Source organism: Molothrus aeneus, chromosome 31 (genome assembly GCF_037042795.1).
Source record: "Molothrus aeneus isolate 106 chromosome 31, BPBGC_Maene_1.0, whole genome shotgun sequence".
NCBI classification, from domain to species: Eukaryota; Metazoa; Chordata; class Aves; order Passeriformes; family Icteridae; genus Molothrus; species Molothrus aeneus.
This window is the reverse complement of record NC_089676.1, coordinates 386,407-406,328: the sequence shown is the minus strand read 5'-3', so window position 1 is coordinate 406,328 and position 19,922 is coordinate 386,407. Positions and strand designations below refer to the sequence as shown.

Here is a 19,922-nt window from a genome sequence, read left to right as displayed (position 1 = left end):
TGAGCAAGGGCACATCTTGAAGAATTGAAATTGTCTCCTTCAGCTCTAAAACCTGTTCTGTGCCTCCTGATTCACACAGATCTGTCCAACTGTTCTGCCTTGCTGTGCAGGGAGCCAAAGAGTTCAGTTACAGGAGACAAAGCAGTGACAGCTTGTGTTTGATGGGACAAAGATTCCTGAATTCCACAAACCTGCTGGGCCTGACAGGACTTGCAGCAAGAATCAGAGCACTTCAAAAGCTGAAACAATTACCTGAGAATCAGGAAATTACTCAATCCTACCAGGTTTAACCTGAGCTGCAAACAGTGGAGCTCTGGACCATCCCCCCTGCCCCAGGAGAGGCATCCTGAGCTCCATCCCCTCTGAGGGCCTGGGACTGGCTTGGGCTATGGAGTGTTCAAGGACAGGGACAGGTTTGGAGCAACCTGGGCTCTGGAATTCCATGGAACAGGGTGGAATAAGATGACCTGTAAGGTCCCTTCCCACCCAAACCATTCCATGATTCTGTGAAATCCTAAATCCCTTTTTTTTTTCCTACCCGAGACCTAAAAATGGGGATGAAGTAAACCCAAAGATAAAAGCAAAGTTTTTAGTTCTTCCACCCTTTTATCCCTGTGTAAAGATAGACACCATTAAGTGCATGGAGACATGGGGGAATTTATCACTCCATGCTCAGCTTTTGAGATTTAAGTGGTCAGAATTTACTTTGAGCTGGAGACTATTGCTCTGCATTTCATCCAAGGACTATCACAGTTAAAGCAAGTTTGCAACCAGAATGGTATTTTCTGACACCCAAAAAAAATCAAGAGCAATGTTTTAAGCTAAAAAAGGCCTCTTGAGCCAAACTGGGAAAAACACAGGGGGATGAGTTGGCAAAGTTCATGTGCCAAAAGGCACGAGTGACCTGGCAAGGGATAAAAAGCAGAGAAAAGCAGAAGCTGTGCAGCCCCCCCAGTGCCACATTTATCTGCCAACAATGAAGATCCAGATGAGGTACCCACCAACGTGGATAGGGGCTGGGAAGAGCCCGTGCTCGTGCTCCCCTGGGGTGTATTCCAGCTTCTCCTTCTTCAGCTGGATCAGGCGACTCTTGGGGCTGTGCAGGACAGGGACAGAACCAAAATGTCACAATGGAGATCATCTGACACTTGCAAAAATGCATTTTCTGCTTTAATTAAGGCACAAATGTCTGGAGCATCAGGCAAGAGAGGAATAACAGAAATGGCCAAAGAAATGCTCTCCAGGCTGCCCGTCAAACACTGATCCCAGCCCTCCCACAATGGGGCTTTTCTCCAAAAATGATGTTAAGGCAACACCCAATGGGACAGCACTGACTTGAAATGTGATATAAAAGTACTAACTAAAGCTACACAAATAAAAGAGGACCAGCAGATTGTATCTGGTGGTTTTGCTGAGGACCTGGACACGTGACACACGTACAGCCCTGCTCTCCTCAGAGCAAACCTTCATCTGCTGCCCTTTAGAAGGTTGTTCATCAGGAAAGGCAGAAAAAAAGAACAGAAATCAGAGTTAAAAAAGCAATGAGACAACCCTTTGAAGGAAGAAAAATAGGAGAATGGAATTAGAATGGTTGTGTGGGTCAGGCAGGTGCCAGCTCTGTAATCTGGTGTTTATAAACATCTCCTCCTGGCCAACAACAAACCTCGGAAAATAGAATCTGGTGTGGTTATTTTTAGAACTTCAGTCCTGCAACATTCAAAGGAGACTTCTAAATGTTAAATATACCAAAGATTAAATGTCTACTGAAGTTTACTGAAGTTTTTTAAGGGATTTATTTTAAGAACTGGACAAGTAACAGAAAGATGGCTCAATAAAAAAAGTGATATCATTGTTTAACTAGTGAAGGGAAACTGTAAGCTGAAAACAAATTCTGAGATACAGATATCAACAACTGGAAATACTTAAGAAGAAATTCTTCCCTGTGAGGGTGGGGAGGCCCAGAGCAGCTGTGGCAGCTCATCCTAAACCCAGTATCAGAGCAGGGAAGAACTCAGGGAAGACAAAGCAGCCTCTGTGATTTGTGACTTCCCCTCAAGTGAGTGGAGGAGCAGCTCCAATCTCTGCCCTGTGTGACAGGGACAGCACCCCAGGGAACGGCCAGGGCAGGTTTAGGATGAATGATCAGGGAAAGGTTCTTCCCCCAGAGGGTGCTGGCACTGCCCAGGGAATGGGCACAGCCCCAGGGCTGCAGGAGGGGTTGGACACAGCTCAGGCATCAGGGTGGGGTTGTTGGGGCTGTGCACAGCCAGGAGTTGGGCTCCAGGATCTCTGTGGATCCTTTCCAACTTAGGGACACTCAAAGTTCCAAATATTTACACTAAAGAAAAGGAGAAGACTCTCTCAGCTGCTGCCCTAAGGCAGCAGATGAAACTGAGATTTGAACTGTGTACAGCAGTGCCAGACCATCCAAGTGGCCAAGTTTTAGCACATCTCCTTAAAACAGATAAAATTCAAGTGGCCTCACTTTGCTCACACTGAGATCTTTGTTTCTTCCTTAGTCTTGACCCTTTCACTGATTCTTTCCCTCTACTACAGGGAGAGATTACAGCAGGAGCAGCTGATAAACTGTGCTGGCTGTTTCCCAGTGGTCTCTGTAACATTTTAAAGTGGTCTGTGACATTGTGAGAAGGTGCCAAATTTTCTCTCTTTTCAATCTGTCAGATGATATTGGAACAGAAGCACAAATTCCTGACTTCACCTGCTTTGTTCACATGGCTTCAGAAAATGTGTGACTACAAAGGGAAGAAGGGATAGAGGGAGGTGTCCACATTCTAGTGGACCCCAGGCTGCAAACGAACCAGTGGGAAAAATCAAGAAATGCTGGATTTTTCTACCCTAAACATCTCAGAGAAAACAGAGATGAACTTCACTGAGCTGTGAAGTGAACTGGGTGCATAGCTGAAATTCTTTCACACAGAAGATGAGCACTTGTCACCACCAGCCAATGAAAACAGGAACCTACTGACCCCTTCTGTGCACACTGTGCTCCAATCCTGCTCAGAACCTGCACACATCCAGCCCTCCCAGCACCTGCACTGCCAGGACCAGTTAGACTCTGGAATAAATCTCTTACCTTCTTCAAAACTGATAACCAGAAACACTTCCAGACTGCTTGAGGCTGCTTTCTGACTGGGGTTACATTTTACATCCTCACTGGGTCAGGTTCTGACAATTACCATCACATATTTCTCCACAGGCTTCAATTAAGTTGATGGTTTTATTTCACCTACTCACGAGTGGCAGCTCTTTATGGCTCTGGGTGAAAAAAGAGTTTTCCCTGGATGATCAGAGAGCAGTTTTGCTGTGTTTCACTTACTCTGTTGTTTTGTAGACATCAGAGTAGAGCCCAGCCTTCTGGTACTTCTTCTTTGGGGGTCGAGGGGCTTTCTTCTCACGCTGGCTCAGAGGAGGCAAAGGCTGCTCAGGGGTTTCAGATTCAGGTGGTTTCCCAAGGGCCTCATGTGGACTGGGAGGTTCAGCTACTGTCTCAGAGAAACTGGAAGAAAAAGTAGAGATTAAAAAAAAAAAAATCACCTTCCCATTAAGATCATTTCAAAGGATTTCATTATTCCTCTCTTGAATCTGGTCAGCAGAAAAAGTTCCTGTTTCTGAATTTCTGGGTGACTTAACTGCTTAAAAAAAATACTCACTGATCATGGTCAAGTGGGGGTTAAGTGTAATCATAAGAAAAGTATGATTCTTTCTGTGATATTATTATTACAAAAAGAATGTTGTTTGTACTGCTAATGTTTATCCTTGGAGCCTCAGCTGAGTAATTCAGAAGGCAGCTCTTGCTCTCTGCTCTTGCTCTCTGGTAACCCTTTCCTGAGCCTTCAGGAGAGCCACAGAGCAATTCCTGAACACATGGTGCCAGCAGCACCCTCACAGCTCCCATTTCTGGAGAGGAGAGCTCCTGACAGAGTTTGTTTATGGATGGCTGTGGGGATGAGTGTGAGATGATGAGATAAGAGAGATTTCTGGGGTGTGCCTTTAGCAGTGACTGCACAGGTGACCCCTTAACTCCTCCTTTAGCTTTACTCTTTATCTGCTGTACATCACCTGCCATCCTGTGCTGCCTGCAGTGTTTGTGACCTACATGAGCAGATCCATGGCACACACAGCTCCTCAGGGCTCCTTAGGGAACAATCTGTGGCACCTCATCAGTTACCAACTCCCTAAATATATCCTTCACCAACATAACAAATACACCACCAACCCTTTTAGGTCACCTGAGATTCTCATTTCTGGGTGTTCTCAGTACCTGAGGAAGGACCTGAACACACTCAGGGCTGACAGGTTGGTTGTGGCAGCAGCTCTCTGCTCACAGGGAGCAGGCACAGACTTTCCCAGGCATTTTCCAGGGGAAGCTGTGAGAAAGCTCAGAGAAAGAATTAAAACAATTCTTATCATCACTTGCTACACCTGTTGCTAGACACATGTAGAATGTTATGGAGATTTGTTTACCAAAGAGTAGTTTCTTCATTAGACACTAGTGGTAGTGTTTTGGTTAGTTAACAAATTAGGTCAAAGCTGTATCAGACTATCTAGAAGAAGTTATAAGTTTCTTAAAAATGTAGTACAGAAGAATAAAACAATAGTTCAGCCTTCTGCATCACAGAGTCAATGCCAATTATTACCTGGCTGGGGGCCTGCTGCCACAAATAGTAACTCTGAGTAAACCACACTAGGTTCCCTCTACACTGAACTCCTCCATTATTGTATTTGCATTTCCCCCAGATGCTGGAAGGAAGGAATGATGAATCTGACTCCCTGTTTTCAGAAGGCTAATTTATTATTTTATGATATTATATTATATTATATTAAAGAATACTAAACTAAGCTATACTAAAGAATACAGAAAGGATATTTACCTTTCTGTAAAGATAATAGTGAAAGATAATAATAGAAAAAGATAATAATGAAAACTTGTGACTCTTTCCAGAATCCTGACACAGCTTGGCACTGATTGGCTACTGAGTCAAAACAACTCACAGCAGAATCCAATGAAACAATCACCTGTGGGTAAACAATCTCCAAACACATTCCAAAGCAGCAAAACACAGGAGAAGCAAATCAGATAATTATTGTTTTCCTTTTTCTCTGAGGCTTCTCAGTTTCCCAGGAGAAAAATCCCAGGCAAAGGGATTTTTCCAGAAAATGAGAACACTACACTTCATAAAACCAAGCAGAAGATCCCCTCAACGACTGAAACATTCTAAACCCAGCTGAGGTACAAAACTGCAAGGGAATCACCTCTTATTGCTCTCCTGCTCATCCTCAGGCAGAGACTTGTGCCTCTTCCTGGCCTGCTCCTCGGGCAGCCACCTCTTCCTCTTCCAGCCCTTGCGGTGCTCGGGGTCGAGGCTGACGCTCTGCACCACGGCCTCGATGACGTCCGTGATGGTGTCCGGCCCCAGGTGCAGGGGGCTGCTGCTGGGCTGTCTGTCCTGCAGCTCCTGGCTGACCATCCTGGCTGCCTGCAGGGCCTGCATGGACACCACTGCCTGCATCGGGTACTTGCGCGGCCGCCCCGGCCGCCGCTTCACGAAGTTGTTCCCCGTCCTCGACTGCCTCTGCAGCTTTTTGGCTTTCAGGATTTTGTTGACGTGGTCCAGATTTTTTTTTGTGGCCAGGATCTTGTTGTAATTGCACATTTTCCTCGCTTGCCTCTGCATGGCCTCCACCACGCTCCTCTTGAGGTGCCGGGGCGAGTAGGAGCCGGGCAGGCGCTCCTGCAGCAGGGAGATGCCCTCGGAGCCGGGCACGCTGGCACCGCCCAGCCCGTCCTGCTTGCCCAGGGCTCGGTCCCGCGAGTGGCTGCGGGCAGGGCTGGCCGAGGGGGGGCTGCCCATGACCCCCTCCAGGCCCTTGTCCAGCGGGGGGGGCCCGTCCTGCTGGGCCATGCGCTGCAGCAGCGCGTCCACCGAGTCCTCGGCCGCCGGGGCCAGGCGGGCAGCCCGGGCTGGCACTGCCACCCCTGAAACACACACAGGCCTGCAGCTGGTGAATTAGGGCTCAGCTTTTGTGCTTTGCACCTGGCTGTAAACCTGCAATTCTTTGGTGTATAACTCTAATAAAATAGTAATTCTAATATAATAATATATAATAATATATAATAATAGAATAGAATAGAAATATATATAACCTATATAGCCTACAATAATATCTATAGTAATATATATCTACAATAATGTATAAAATATATTAGATATAAAATCTAAATATATAGCTATAATATATAATCTATATACAACATCTATCTTATAAATATAATATAATGTAATATAATGTAATGTAATATAATATAAATATATATAACCTGTATAGCCTACAATAATATCTATAGTAATATATATCTACAATAATATATAAAAAATATTAGATATATAATCTAAATATATAGCTATAATATATAATCTATATACAACATCTATCTTATAAATATAATATAATGTAATATAATGTAATGTAATATAATATAATATAAATATATATAACCTGTATAGCCTACAATAATATCTATAGTAATATATATCTACAATAATATGTAAAATATATTAGATATATAATCTAAATGTATATCTATAATATATAATCTATATACAACATCTATCTTATAAATATAATATAATGTAATATAATGTAATGTAATGTAATATAATATAATATAATGTAATATAATGTAATATAATATAATATAAATATATATAACCTATATAGCCTACAATAATATCTATAGTAATATATATCTACAATAATATATAAAATACATTATATATATAATCTAAATATATATCTATAATATATAATCTATATACAACATCTATCTTATAAATATAATACAATATAATGTAATATAATATAGTATAACATAATATAATATAACATAACATAATATAATATAACATAATATAAGATAAATATATAACCTGTATAGCCTACAATAATATCTATAGTAATATATATCTACAATAATATATAAAATATATTAGATATATAATCTAAATGTATATCTATAATATATAATCTATATACAACATCTATCTTATAAATATAATATAACATAACATAATAATCTGATATATACTATAATAATCTGATATAATATTATATCTAATATATCTATTATCTAATATACTATATATGGTATAGTATATTATATATTATATAGTATAATATTGTATATATTATATATATTAAATATATATACTACATATATACTATATTGTATTATATAGTATACATTATTATATACAATATAGCATATAATAATACATAATAAGATTATTATTTTTATTATTATTATTATTATTATTATTATTATTATTATTATTATTATTATTATTATTATTATTATTACTACTACTACTACTACTACTACTACTACTACTACTACTACTACTGTATAACTCTAAACTCCACATACAATGCTAGCTACAGCTTTCCCATTTTGGGCAGACACCACAATCCCTCTCCAGGCCTGGCAATCAAGGACACCTCCCTGCCTCAAGTCTCAAGAAATGTAACCAAAAGTGAGTTGGGGGGAGCAAACTTGGGGTAAATGCCTTCATTACCTGAAGCTGTAACTGGGAGATTAACCTCCAATATGGAAAAGGCCCAAACTTATAAAAGTGTGAAAACCTGTGACCCATCATCCATTCTCACCAGGATTCATTTGCCCAAAATGTACCTGAAAGCCCTTCAACAAATGTACCCACTTTTTATTCTCCTAATTCTGTCTGGCCTCTGTTTTCAGGTGGCCCAAGAAGGGCTTAGAGTGGGGATGTGACCAAAACCATGGAGCTAAAACACAACAACTGCATCAACTGACAGCATTTGTGTCCTGGGAGTGCCCAGAACTTTCCCTGAAGAGATTCTGGAATATGGACAGGGACCCAGTGACACAAGCCAGTCACATTTTATATCATCCCTTCTAACATACAATTATTCTCTCTTTATTCCCACATAATCCCTCATTTCTAACAGCAAAAAGCAATGAGGGTTCACACGGTCCTCAAGTTTCTTTCTATTCAAGATTAAAAATACAAAACCCTCTGTGCACATAAAAACTCAATCCTGATAAAAAATGGAGCAACATCTGATATATTTTCAAACTCATTTTTCTTCCCTTTATAGTTTGGAAGTATTGAAACAACTATTTCCATTGCTCTTGCAGTTTTTTATCAAATAGACAAGGTTGATGATGACAGAACTGATTGGATAAAGGTAAATAAAATATCTGGACAAAAGAGAAAGGCTAATTTATACAGGAAGTAAATCTAGATCAGACTTTTAAAACTGTTATATGCTTTAGAGTTGAAGATTGATGTTTGAAAAAGAAAGTTTCCAGGTCAACCATGTGGATTATGCATTAAAAAGGGATTTATTCCAGACTAAGAGCTTCCCAAAGCTGCTCTGCTGCTCCTTAGTGACCAATTCCATCAGAAGAAATTCTGCTCTTCCTGCAATGAAATGGATGCTGCCTTCTCATGAATACATCACAACTGCACCTTAGCATTGACAAAATGTGAGTTTAATTGTGGCCAATTATTTAGATCAGATCTGCCTAACCCAGAGGGGCCCAGGCTGGAGCCTGAGCAGCACGTCCTGGTATCAGGGGCTGTTCAAGAAGACAACAAAATGTGTTTATAAAGGGCTCCAGAACTTGACAGGAGGGAGATTACTTGTTGGATGACAGAGATAAAGCACAACCAGTTTAAATATTTTCTAGCCTTCTAGCTATTCTTGAAGGATTTTCTAGTTTAAATATTTTCTAATATTTTCCCAGTGCTCAGCAGTCCAATTGTGTCATTCTGGAGAACACATTCTTCACTAAGATTCCAAAGTCAGGAGTTTGTAAATATCTAATATATAATATAATATCTAATATATAATCTAATATATTTTGTTTTGCAAACAAAAAGGCATTTTCCAGTCTTCTAGTTATTCTTGAAGTATTTTCTAGTTTAAATATTTTCTAGTATTTTCCCAGTGCTCAGCAGTCCAATTGTGTCATTCTGGAGAACACATTCTTCACTAAGATTCCAAAGTCAGGAGTTTGTAAATATCTAATATAATATAATATAATATAATATCTAATATATAATCTAACATATTTTGTTTTGCAAACAAAAAGGTATTTTCCAGTCTTCTAGCTATTCTTGAAGGATTTTCTAGTTTAAATATTTTCTAATATTTTCCCAGTGCTCAGCAGTCCAATTGTGTTACTATGGAGAACACATTCCTCAGTGAGATTCCAAAGTCAGGAGTTTGTAAATATCTAATATAATATAATATAATATAATATAATATAATATAATATAATATAATATAATATAATATAATATAATATCTATAATCTAATATATTTTGTTTTGCAAACAAAAAGGTATTTTCTAGCCTTCTAGCTATTCTTGAAGGATTTTCTAGTTTAAATATTTTCTAATATTTTCCCAGTGCTCAGCAGTCCAATTGTGTCATTCTGGAGAACACATTCCTCACTATATATTTTTAAACTCGTTTTTCTTTTTCTTTTATAGGTTGGAAGTACTAAAACAAATATTTTCACTGCTCTTGAAGGTTTTTTAAGTGGCTATATTCAGATGAAATAATAAAGATAATTTACCCTTTGTTTTCTCCTGGCCTTTAGAGGCACGTGGGGATGGAGCTGGCGCTCCTCACCTGCTCAGGGAGCCTCAGGCAGCTCCAATCCCCTGGAAAATGCTGCTGGAACTGCTCCAAAGGGCTGGAGCACTGCAGGCTCTGCTCTGGGCCAGCTGCAGCTCCTCCCTGACAAAGCCCCTGGAAGCCACACACATTCCACATGCAGGGAAAACACAGCAGTGACTGATCTGCTCAGCTGCAGCAGCACCTCGGGGCTCTGAAGCTGATAAATTTGTGATTGATGTCATTGCAATGCTCCTGCACAAAGCTCTGCTCACTTCAACACTTCCTGGTCCCAGCCACAACAACTGCAGCTGCCCCTGGCGAGGGAGGGAGGGCAAGAAAGGCATTGAGACAGAGGGAAAAGGAAAATTCCATTCCCACTGCAAAGGGGAAGATTCCTTTCCCAGTTTCTGCAGCACAGGCTGGAGGGAGCATCTGTGGTAAGCATCTGTTTAAAGCAGGGAGGAAATGGCATAATGGGCACATCCTTCCTAGACAGAAACCATAACCAACTTCAAGTACCAATCTCAGGATTTACTACAGTTTGGGAGTCTGAGAAATGTCTGAATTCTGGTGAGGAGTGTTTCTGCAACTGAGCTTCTTACAAAATGGGTCAACCTGCTGGATTTCCTTCTGTCCACTCCCAGGGGAGCTCACATCCCATTTTTACAGAGTCACAGCATGGGTGATTGGGTTGGAAGGAACCTTAAAGCCCATCTTGTTCCACCCAGGATTCTCACATGGGAACTCCCAGGGGATCTCACATCCCATTTTTACAGAATCACAGCATGGGTGATTGGGTTGGAAGGAACCTTAAAGCCCATCTTGTTCCACCCAGGACTCTCACATGGGAGCTCCCAGGGGATCTCACATCCCATTTTTACAGAGTCACAGAATGGTTTGGGTTGGAAGGGACATTAAAGCCCATCTTGTTGCACCCACTGCCATGGGCAGGGACACCTTCCACTGGAGCAGGTTGCTCAGAGCCCACCCCAGCCTCTCCTGCATCTCTCTGTGACATCCACCCCAGCTCACCTGGATCCTGCACCCAAGATCTGGTCTTGTATCATGGATTTGATGAGATGCTACCAGGCCTTTCAGTGCCTCCATTATCTCTCTGCCATGAGCATTTCTGACCTTCCTGGGGGCATTCACTGATGGCTGGGATGAGCCACGTGTCACCCTCCATCATCTTGGCAGGATTCTCACATGTCAGCAAGAAAACCCCACAGCACAGCCTGGCCTGGGCCAGGAACCCTCTGCCTCCAGAGCAGTGCCACAGTCAGGCTTTTGCCCAGGGAGGAATTGATTTATTCCTCTAATCATTGATTAACTGTAATGTCACAGGCCTGCATTAAAGCCCTGAGCTCCACAAGGCCTAACTTAATCTGGTGAGGAACCAAACCCTACCCTGCCACAGCTATGCTGCTGCTGCTTCTCTGAGCACCTCAAATCTCCCTGTTTTACACCCCAACCCACAGCCCTTGTACCCCAAAATGTCATGGAAAAACTGAGAGGAAAAACTCAGGATCACCACGAGCTGAAGTTCCCCCAGCCATGGTGTCCCAAAATATCAGAGGAAAAACTCAGGATCACCATGAGCTGTCCCAGCAATGATATCTCAAAATATCAGAGGAAAAACTCAGGATCACCATGAGCTGAAGTTCCCCCAGCCATGGTGTCCCAAAATATCAGAGGAAAAACTCAGGATCACCATGAGCTGTCCCAGCAATGATATCTCAAAATATCAGAGGAAAAACTCAGGATCACCATGAGCTGAAGTTCCCCCAGCCATGATGTCCCAAAATATCAGAGGAAAAACTCAGGATCACCATGAGCTGAAGTTCCCCCAGCCATGCTGTGTCTCAGCACAGCTCTGAGCACTCAGGGATCCCAAAGCCCAGGTCCCTGAGCAGGACTTGCCTGGAGAAGAAGAAGTGCTCTCTGATGTGGATCTCTTCCTGGAAGGGCTGCAGTTTGTGCTCTCCGACTGCCTCTGTGAGGGCTTCTCCTGGTTTGGCAAAGTGCCTGCAAGGCAGAGCAGGGAAAGGCACAAAAAACCCCATCATTTCAGGCTAAAGGTTTAAATTCAGGTTACTCTGAACACCTGTGTGCTCCCAGAATGCAGGGGAAGGAGGGAAAGGAAAAACCAAGCAGGGATTGCACACAGGAAAGTGCAGAGGTAAACAAGCCATGAGGAAAGCCTTGTAATATTAACCACCAGAATGAGCTTGTAAGGGAGAAAAGGAAAGAAAGGAAAAGAAAGGCAAAAAAAGGGGAAAGGGGAAAGGGGAAAGGGGAAAGGGGAAAGGGGAAAGGGGAAAGGGGAAAGGGGAAAGGAAAGGAAAGGAAAGGAAAGGAAAGGAAAGGAAAGGAAAGGAAAGGAAAGGAAAGGAAAGGAAAGGAAAGGAAAGGAAAGGAAAGGAAAGGAAAGGAAAGGAAAGGAAAGGAAAGGAAAGGAAAGGAATCCCCCATATATTCCCACTCTCAATTGAATCCAAACTCCTTGATTTTCAGAAGAGTTTGGAGAAAACCTCTGCAGATCACCAAGACCAAGCACCCTGCTCAAAACAGGGTCAGCTTGCTCAGGGCCACCCCATTCTGTGGCTTTTGCACATCTCCAGTGACACAGATTCCCTGATCTGCAATTCCCCACCCTCACTGTGACCACTGTTTGCTTCTGCACAAACAGAATTCCCTGAACTCCAGTGGGCTCCTCATACTGGGCACCACCAGCACCAGTTTCACTCCTTTTTCTTCATTCCCTCCCAGCTGGAGCATGGACACACTGGGAAAAGCTCCCTTTGTGCATCCTCTGCTCCAGGCATGACAATCCCAGCTCTGCCAGATCCTCTGGATGAGCAATCCCAGCTCTGCCAGATCCTCTGGATGAGCAATCCCAGCTCTCCCAGCCCCTCTGGATGAGCAATCCCAGCTCTCCAGTCCCTCTGGATGAGCAATCCCAGCTCTCCCACCCCTCTGGATGAGCAATCCCAGCTCTCCACCCCCTCTGGATCACTGACCCAGCTCTGCCAGATCCTCTGGATGAGCAATCCCAGCTCTGCCAGATCCTCTGGATGAGCAATCCCAGCTCTCCAGCCCCTCTGGATGAGCAATCCCAGCTCTGCCAGATCCTCTGGATGAGCAATCCCAGCTCTCCCACCCCTCTGGATGAGCAATCCCAGCTCTCCAGCCCCTCTGGATGAGCAATCCCAGCTCTCCAGCCCCTCTGGATGAGCAATCCCAGCTCTCCCAGTCCGTCTGGATGAGCAATCCCAGCTCTCCACCCCCTCTGGATGAGCAATCCCAGCTCTCCCAGTCCGTCTGGATGAGCAATCCCAGCTCTCCCAGATCCTCTGGATGAGCAATCCCAGCTCTCCACCCCCTCTGGATGAGCAATCCCAGCTCTCCCAGATCCTCTGGATGAGCAATCCCAGCTCTCCAGTCCCTCTGGATGAGCAATCCCAGCTCTCCAGCCCCTCTGGATGAGCAATCCCAGCTCTCCACCCCCTCTGGATGAGCAATCCCAGCTCTGCCAGATCCTCTGGATGAGCAATCCCAGCTCTCCAGCCCCTCTGGATGAGCAATCCCAGCTCTCCCAGTCCCTCTGGATGAGCAATCCCAGCTCTCCAGCCCCTCTGGATGAGCAATCCCAGCTCTCCAGTCCGTCTGGATGAGCAATCCCAGCTCTCCCAGATCCTCTGGATGAGCAATCCCAGCTCTGCCAGATCCTCTGGATGAGCAATCCCAGCTCTCCAGCCCCTCTGGATGAGCAATCCCAGCTCTCCCAGCCCCTCTGGATGAGCAATCCCAGCTCTCCAGTCCCTCTGGATGAGCAATCCCAGCTCTCCACCCCCTCTGGATCACTGACCCAGCTCTCCCAGCCCCTCTGGATGAGCAATCCCAGCTCTCCCAGCCCCTCTGGATCACTGACCCAGCTCTCCCAGCCCCTCTGGATGAGCAATCCCAGCTCTCCCAGCCCCTCTGGATGAGCAATCCCAGCTCTCCCAGCCCCTCTGGATGAGCAATCCCAGCTCTCCCAGTCCGTCTGGATGAGCAATCCCAGCTCTCCAGTCCCTCTGGATGAGCAATCCCAGCTCTCCCACCCCTCTGGATGAGCAATCCCAGCTCTCCCACCCCTCTGGATGAGCAATCCCAGCTCTCCAGTCCCTCTGGATGAGCAATCCCAGCTCTCCAGCCCCTCTGGATCACTGACCCAGCTCTCCAGCCCCTCTGGATGAGCAATCCCAGCTCTCCCAGATCCTCTGGATGAGCAATCCCAGCTCTCCCAGTCCCTCTGGATGAGCAATCCCAGCTCTCCACCCCCTCTGGATGAGCAATCCCAGCTCTCCAGTCCCTCTGGATGAGCAATCCCAGCTCTCCAGCCCCTCTGGATGAGCAATCCCAGCTCTCCAGCCCCTCTGGATCACTGACCCAGCTCTCCAGCCCCTCTGGATGAGCAATCCCAGCTCTCCCAGATCCTCTGGATGAGCAATCCCAGCTCTCCAGGCCCTCTGGATGAGCAATCCCAGCTCTCCAGCCCCTCTGGATGAGCAATCCCAGCTCTCCAGTCCCTCTGGATGAGCAATCCCAGCTCTGCCAGATCCTCTGGATGAGCAATCCCAGCTCTCCAGTCCCTCTGGATGAGCAATCCCAGCTCTGCCAGATCCTCTGGATGAGCAATCCCAGCTCTCCCAGATCCTCTGGATGAGCAATCCCAGCTCTCCAGTCCCTCTGGATGAGCAATCCCAGCTCTCCAGTCCCTCTGGATGAGCAATCCCAGCTCTCCAGTCCCTCTGGATGAGCAATCCCAGCTCTCCACCCCCTCTGGATGAGCAATCCCAGCTCTCCACCCCCTCTGGATCACTGACCCAGCTCTCCCAGATCCTCTGGATGAGCAATCCCAGCTCTCCAGTCCCTCTGGATTATTGATCCAGCTCTCCAGGCCCTCTGGATGAGCAATCCCAGCTCTCCCAGTCCGTCTGGATGAGCAATCCCAGCTCTCCCAGCCCCTCTGGATGAGCAATCCCAGCTCTCCAGGCCCTCTGGATGAGCAATCCCAGCTCTCCCACCCCTCTGGATGAGCAATCCCAGCTCTCCAGGCCCTCTGGATGAGCAATCCCAGCTCTCCAGTCCCTCTGGATGAGCAATCCCAGCTCTCCCACCCCTCTGGATGAGCAATCCCAGCTCTCCAGCCCCTCTGGATGAGCAATCCCAGCTCTCCAGCCCCTCTGGATGAGCAATCCCAGCTCTCCAGCCCCTCTGGATGGCAGAGGCTCCCAGCCCCTGCTCACTCCTGTCACCAGGCTCACTGCTGCATGCCCCTGTCTCAGGCAGCCCAGAGCAGCCCCAGCAGTCCAGGTGTGCCCTCTCCAAGGTGGAGAAGAAGGAAATCACCTCCCCCTGATGGCCCTGGGGATGATCTCCATCCCCCAGCCCCCGTGCTGCTCCTCAGAGCCTCTCCAGCCCGTGCTGCCCGTGCAGTCCCTGGGTGTGCTGGCACTGTCCCCACTGTCCCTGCCAGCCTCTGTGCCACCATGCAGGGCACTGGGAAGGAGGGGAAACCCTGGGTGCTTTGTGCTGCTGATGCCATCCCTCTGTGCTGGAAGTGCTTTTTCATTCTGGTAAAGCATTTCCTTCCCCTCCTTGGGCAGAACTGCTCACCAGGAACCGCAGAAAGGTGAAAAGCCAAAAAAGAAAATTCCTAAGATTTAAAAAAATCTTTAAATTTCTCCCTTGCTGTGTTGCTTTTCCTTTACAAGACCCTGTCACAATAAAAGCCACAAACATTCCTGCTCCAGTCTATCATGGCAAATCTGTTAAAGCCCTGGGGCCTAAACGAGCGAGGATGATGATGATGATGATGATCTACACACAGAGCAGCACTGGATTTTAGGCACCTGCAGAACACATTTCACTGTGTTCCCAGCACACAGGGCTTGTTGGCACTTGTTAAATCCTTGGATGATGTCACCAGGCATGGGAAGCACAATTCCCGTTCCTTGGTTCAAAACCAATTTTAGGAAGGTACAGGAATCCCACAGGTGCTGCAGGGTGAAGGGCCAGGGCTGGGAAAGGCAGCTCTGCTTAGAACACAAGCAAAGATCGATTTCTTTTCCTTTTTACACATAAATATTTTCTTACAGTGAACTGCTTCATTTTCCTAAAATTTCAACTTTTAGAGAATCCCAATTACTCCTGAAAGCAAAGGCTGTGGGAGTCATGAAAATGTCATAGAAAAAACTGGTTTTGCAGTTATGAAAATGCTGAGATATTAAAAACTCTGATCATTATAAAACCTCAGATAAGCAAAAATGCACGTGGTAGTGCAAGAGGAGAATGTGCTTATCCTGAAAATATCTACAAGACAAAATCCAGGATGCAAGAAACCAGATTTTTGCTGTTCCCCTTCAAAATATGGTATAGTAATGAATATTATATATTTATTATTATACCATATTTTGGTATATAATTGATTATTATATATATCCCTCCCTTCCTCAAAGAATCCTCCAAAAGGAAACAGCAGGACACTGAAGTTCTGCCCAAAATTCCTGCCCATGGCCTCAAGGGAAACCCCAAGGTGTGTGAAGATGGGAGAATCCTTGAAAGCACCAAAATCTCTGAGATTCACGAGAATCTATGGGAAAATCTCCTTTTGGATCCTCTCCTGCCTCCAAGTTTGGAATTTTTTTAATGATGGGCACTCTTAGCTCCTGATGACTGCTGGAGGGAATGAACAACAGCAATTTTCCAAGGATTCCAGCAATTTTCCAAGGATTCCAAGCTCTCCAGAGCTGGGCTGAGCTGAGCAGGGGCACTGCACAGGTGCTCAGCACTGGCAAGAGCTCTCCTGGTTCCAGCTGGGACAGGGTGAATTTGTCCCAGTGATGCCTCAGGTTTAGTTTTTCTATTTTTCAGGTTCTGGGCTGCTTTAGTGTGTGAGTCTGGGTTTCATATGAGGGGATGCTGAGCTCTGTGCACAGAGCAGGGAGACAAAACAATTCCTGCTCCAGCTGGGCACCAAGGACAAATGATCCAAATCTCAGCACAAGAGCACAAACAACATGGGCTGAAGAGGGAAAAACAAGAAGGATTAAACTTCATGGGCTGGAACTGTAATTAGACAATTATTGTATATAATTTTATTTCAATTATTAAAGAGTTCTTATCTCAACCCATGAGTTTTCCTTTATTCTGACCCTCTGTCCACCCACCCCTCTGGGTTTAGGAGCTGCTGTAGCAGGTCTGTCATTCCAGGGTGACTTTTCCTCCTGAGGAACTCCAAGATGCATTGAATTAAAAAAATCTACATTAACCAAGAACCCTGGGAGCTGGGATTGCAAACAGAAATTAAACAGCGGGAGTTGAGTGGGGAATGGACTGTAATTCATAACAAGGGAAAAAAAGAGAGAGAAGGGTTTGGAGGTGGCAAGGACAGCGGTGCTGGCAGGGGGTGGCACATCCCGGGGGCTGGCACCGCAGTGTCCCGGGGGCTGCCACCATCAGTGCTCAGTGAGCCCGGCTCGTTCAGGTCCCCCTGCCCATTCGGGTCCCCCTGTCCCGTTCAGGTCCCCCTGCCCATTCGGGTCCCCCTGCCCATTCGGGTCCCCCTGCTCATTCGGGTCCCCCTGCCCATTCGGGTCCCCCTGCCCATTCGGGTCCCCCCGGCTCATTCGGGTCCCCCTGCCCCATTCGGGTCCCCGCTGCCCAGTTCAGGTCCCCCCTGTCCCGTTCAGGTCCCCCCTGTCCCATTCCGGTCCCCCTGGCCCCGTTCAGGTCCCCCTGTCCCGTTCAGGTCCCCCCGACCCGTTCAGGTCCCCCCGGCCCCATTCAGGTCCCCCCGGTCCGTTCGGATCCCCCTGTCCCGTTCAGGTCCCCCTGTCCCGTTCAGGTCCCCCCCTGTCCCGTTCAGGTCCCCCCCTGCCCCACTCAGGTCCCCCCTGCCCGTTCAGGTCCCCCTGTCCCGTTCGGGTCCCCCCGGCCCGTTCAGGTCCCCCCTGCCCGTTCAGGTCCTCCCGGTCCGTTCGGGTCCCCCCTGCCCGTTCAGGTCCTCCCGGTCCGTTCGGGTCCTCCCACCCCACTGGGCTCGGCGGGACGCGGCAGAGGAGCGGCGGGGCCGCCAGGGGGCGCTGCTGCCCGCCGGTGCCGCGGCCCCGGGGCGGGAACGGGAACGGCCGGGACCCCTCGGGACAGGGACAGGGACCGGGACCCCTCGGGACAGGGACAGGGACCCCTCAGGACAGGGACAGGGACCGGGACCCCTCGGGAGAGGGACGGGGACACGGACCCCTCGGAACAGCAATCGGGACTAGGACCCCTCGGGACAGGGACCGGCACAGGGAACCCTCGGGCAGGGACAGATACAGGGACCAGGACCCCTCAGAACAGGACCGGCACAGGGACCGGGAATCCTGGGTAGGGATGGACAAAGGGACGGGGACTCCTCGGGACAGGGACCGGGACTCTTTGGGGCAGGGACGGACACACGGTCTGGGACTGGCCGGGTCAGCCCAGGAGCACACGGCCGTGCCCGGTAACACCGGTGATCCCACGGGAACGGCACCTGCACCTCACCCAGACCGGGACAGCCAGAGCAGGAGCAGCCTCACACCGGCCCGGTGCTTGCAGAGGGAACGGAAGCGGCACCGAGCGTTCAGCGGCAGCCACCCCCAGCACTCGGGCTGATCCCCTTTCCTCCTGGACCTGGGCTGATCCCCTTTACTCCTGGACCTGGGCTGATCCCCTTTACTCCTGGACCTGGGCTGATCCCCTTTCCTCCTGGACCTGGGCTGATCCCCTTTCCTCCTGCACTCAGGCTGATCCCCTTTCTTCCTGCACTCAGGCTGATCCCGTTTTCCTCCTGCACTCGGGCTGATCCCCTTTCCTCCTGGACCTGGGCTGATCCCCTTTCCTCCTGCACTCGGGCTGATCCCGTTTTCCTCCTGCACTCAGGCTGATCCCGTTTTCCTCCTGCACTTAGGCTGATCTCCTTTACTCCTGCACTCGGGCTGATCCCGTTTTCCTCCTGCCAGGACTGCAAATGGAACACACTGAGCCACAGGAGCTGTAAGCAGCACACCAAGGCTGGCCTAAGATCGGCATCACTTGTCCAAAATAACTCTGATGGAAAGCTGCAGGAGGTCAGGAACAGCTTAGGATGAACAGGGAGCAGAGTCCTACAAAACTGGCCTGGACAAAACCCCAGAGCCTCATGAGCTGCCCCAATGTGGCTGTGACAAGGCCACACAACAGCCTCAGGTGAGAACTTCCACCTGTGCTTCACCTCCTGGGAAACTCTGACCTCCTTGGAGTCCTGTCTGCACAAAGAACCAACACAAGCCCTTTCTAACACAACTGAGACATGGGAAATGCACAAAGAACCAACACAACCCTCTGCTAACACAACTGAGACATGGGAAATGCACAAAGAACCAACACAACCCTCTGCTAACACAACTGAGACACGGGAAATGCACAAAGAACCAACACAAGCCCTTTCTAACACAACTGAGACACGGGAAATGCACAAAGAACCAACACAAGCCCTTTCTAACACAACTGAGACATGGGCAAACCCCTGCAAATATCTGCCAATATTGTAAAAAGAATTTGTTCAAGCAGTCAGGCCAGGTTTGTGTTCAAACTGTGGAGCTGAGGTAGTGTTGCATGGTTTTCCACGTGGAATACTCTGAAATAAAGCATCACAAACATTCCCTATGGGTCCAAAAGATCCATTCTGGATGGGTTCCCTGATGCTGATCCCTGCCTGCTTATTCCAAGTCTCTGATGCAGCACTACCATGCACCTAAACTGCATCTGGTTTTATAAATAAATAATCTTTGATGCACCAAAGGTTTTCCCTCCATCTGTGTCTTTCCTTTAATCTTTAATCCACGGTCATGGATTCAGAATCACCATTTGGCTCCACAGCTAAACCCAAAACACTCCAAACACAACATGCAAACTGACATGGATCTAAAACCCCCAAATCTGGCATTTCTCTTTCCTGGGGCTTTTTACCAGATCTGGTTTAAGTTTTCTGAGTGGTGTGGGGCTCCTTGGGAACGAGCTGGACACTGAGCCAAATGCCAGCCTCACAAAATATCCAGGTTCCAGGTGGGAATGCCCTGCCTGGAAGTGACATCCCAGCCTGAGGAATCATTCCAACCTCCAGGGCAGGGAGCAGGCAGAGCCTGCACAAAAAACATCTCTGCTCTCCCCCTCCCTTGGGT

General features: G+C 47.1%; 1 protein-coding gene across 2 annotated transcripts in view; it reads right to left on the bottom strand.

Moving 5' to 3' along the window:
* ASH1L (ASH1 like histone lysine methyltransferase) overlaps window positions 1-19,922 on the bottom strand; it is an 83,695-nt gene that overhangs the window by 31,554 nt on the left and 32,219 nt on the right. For both annotated transcript variants that reach the window (XM_066568007.1, XM_066568008.1), the window contains exons 4-7: window positions 11,611-11,715; window positions 5,275-5,998; window positions 3,338-3,517; window positions 1,002-1,096 (exon numbers count right to left, since the gene is read on the bottom strand). In XM_066568007.1, coding sequence (XP_066424104.1) covers window positions 1,002-1,096; window positions 3,338-3,517; window positions 5,275-5,998; window positions 11,611-11,715 — 1,104 coding nt within the window. The remainder of the gene's footprint in view (window positions 1-1,001; window positions 1,097-3,337; window positions 3,518-5,274; window positions 5,999-11,610; window positions 11,716-19,922) is intronic.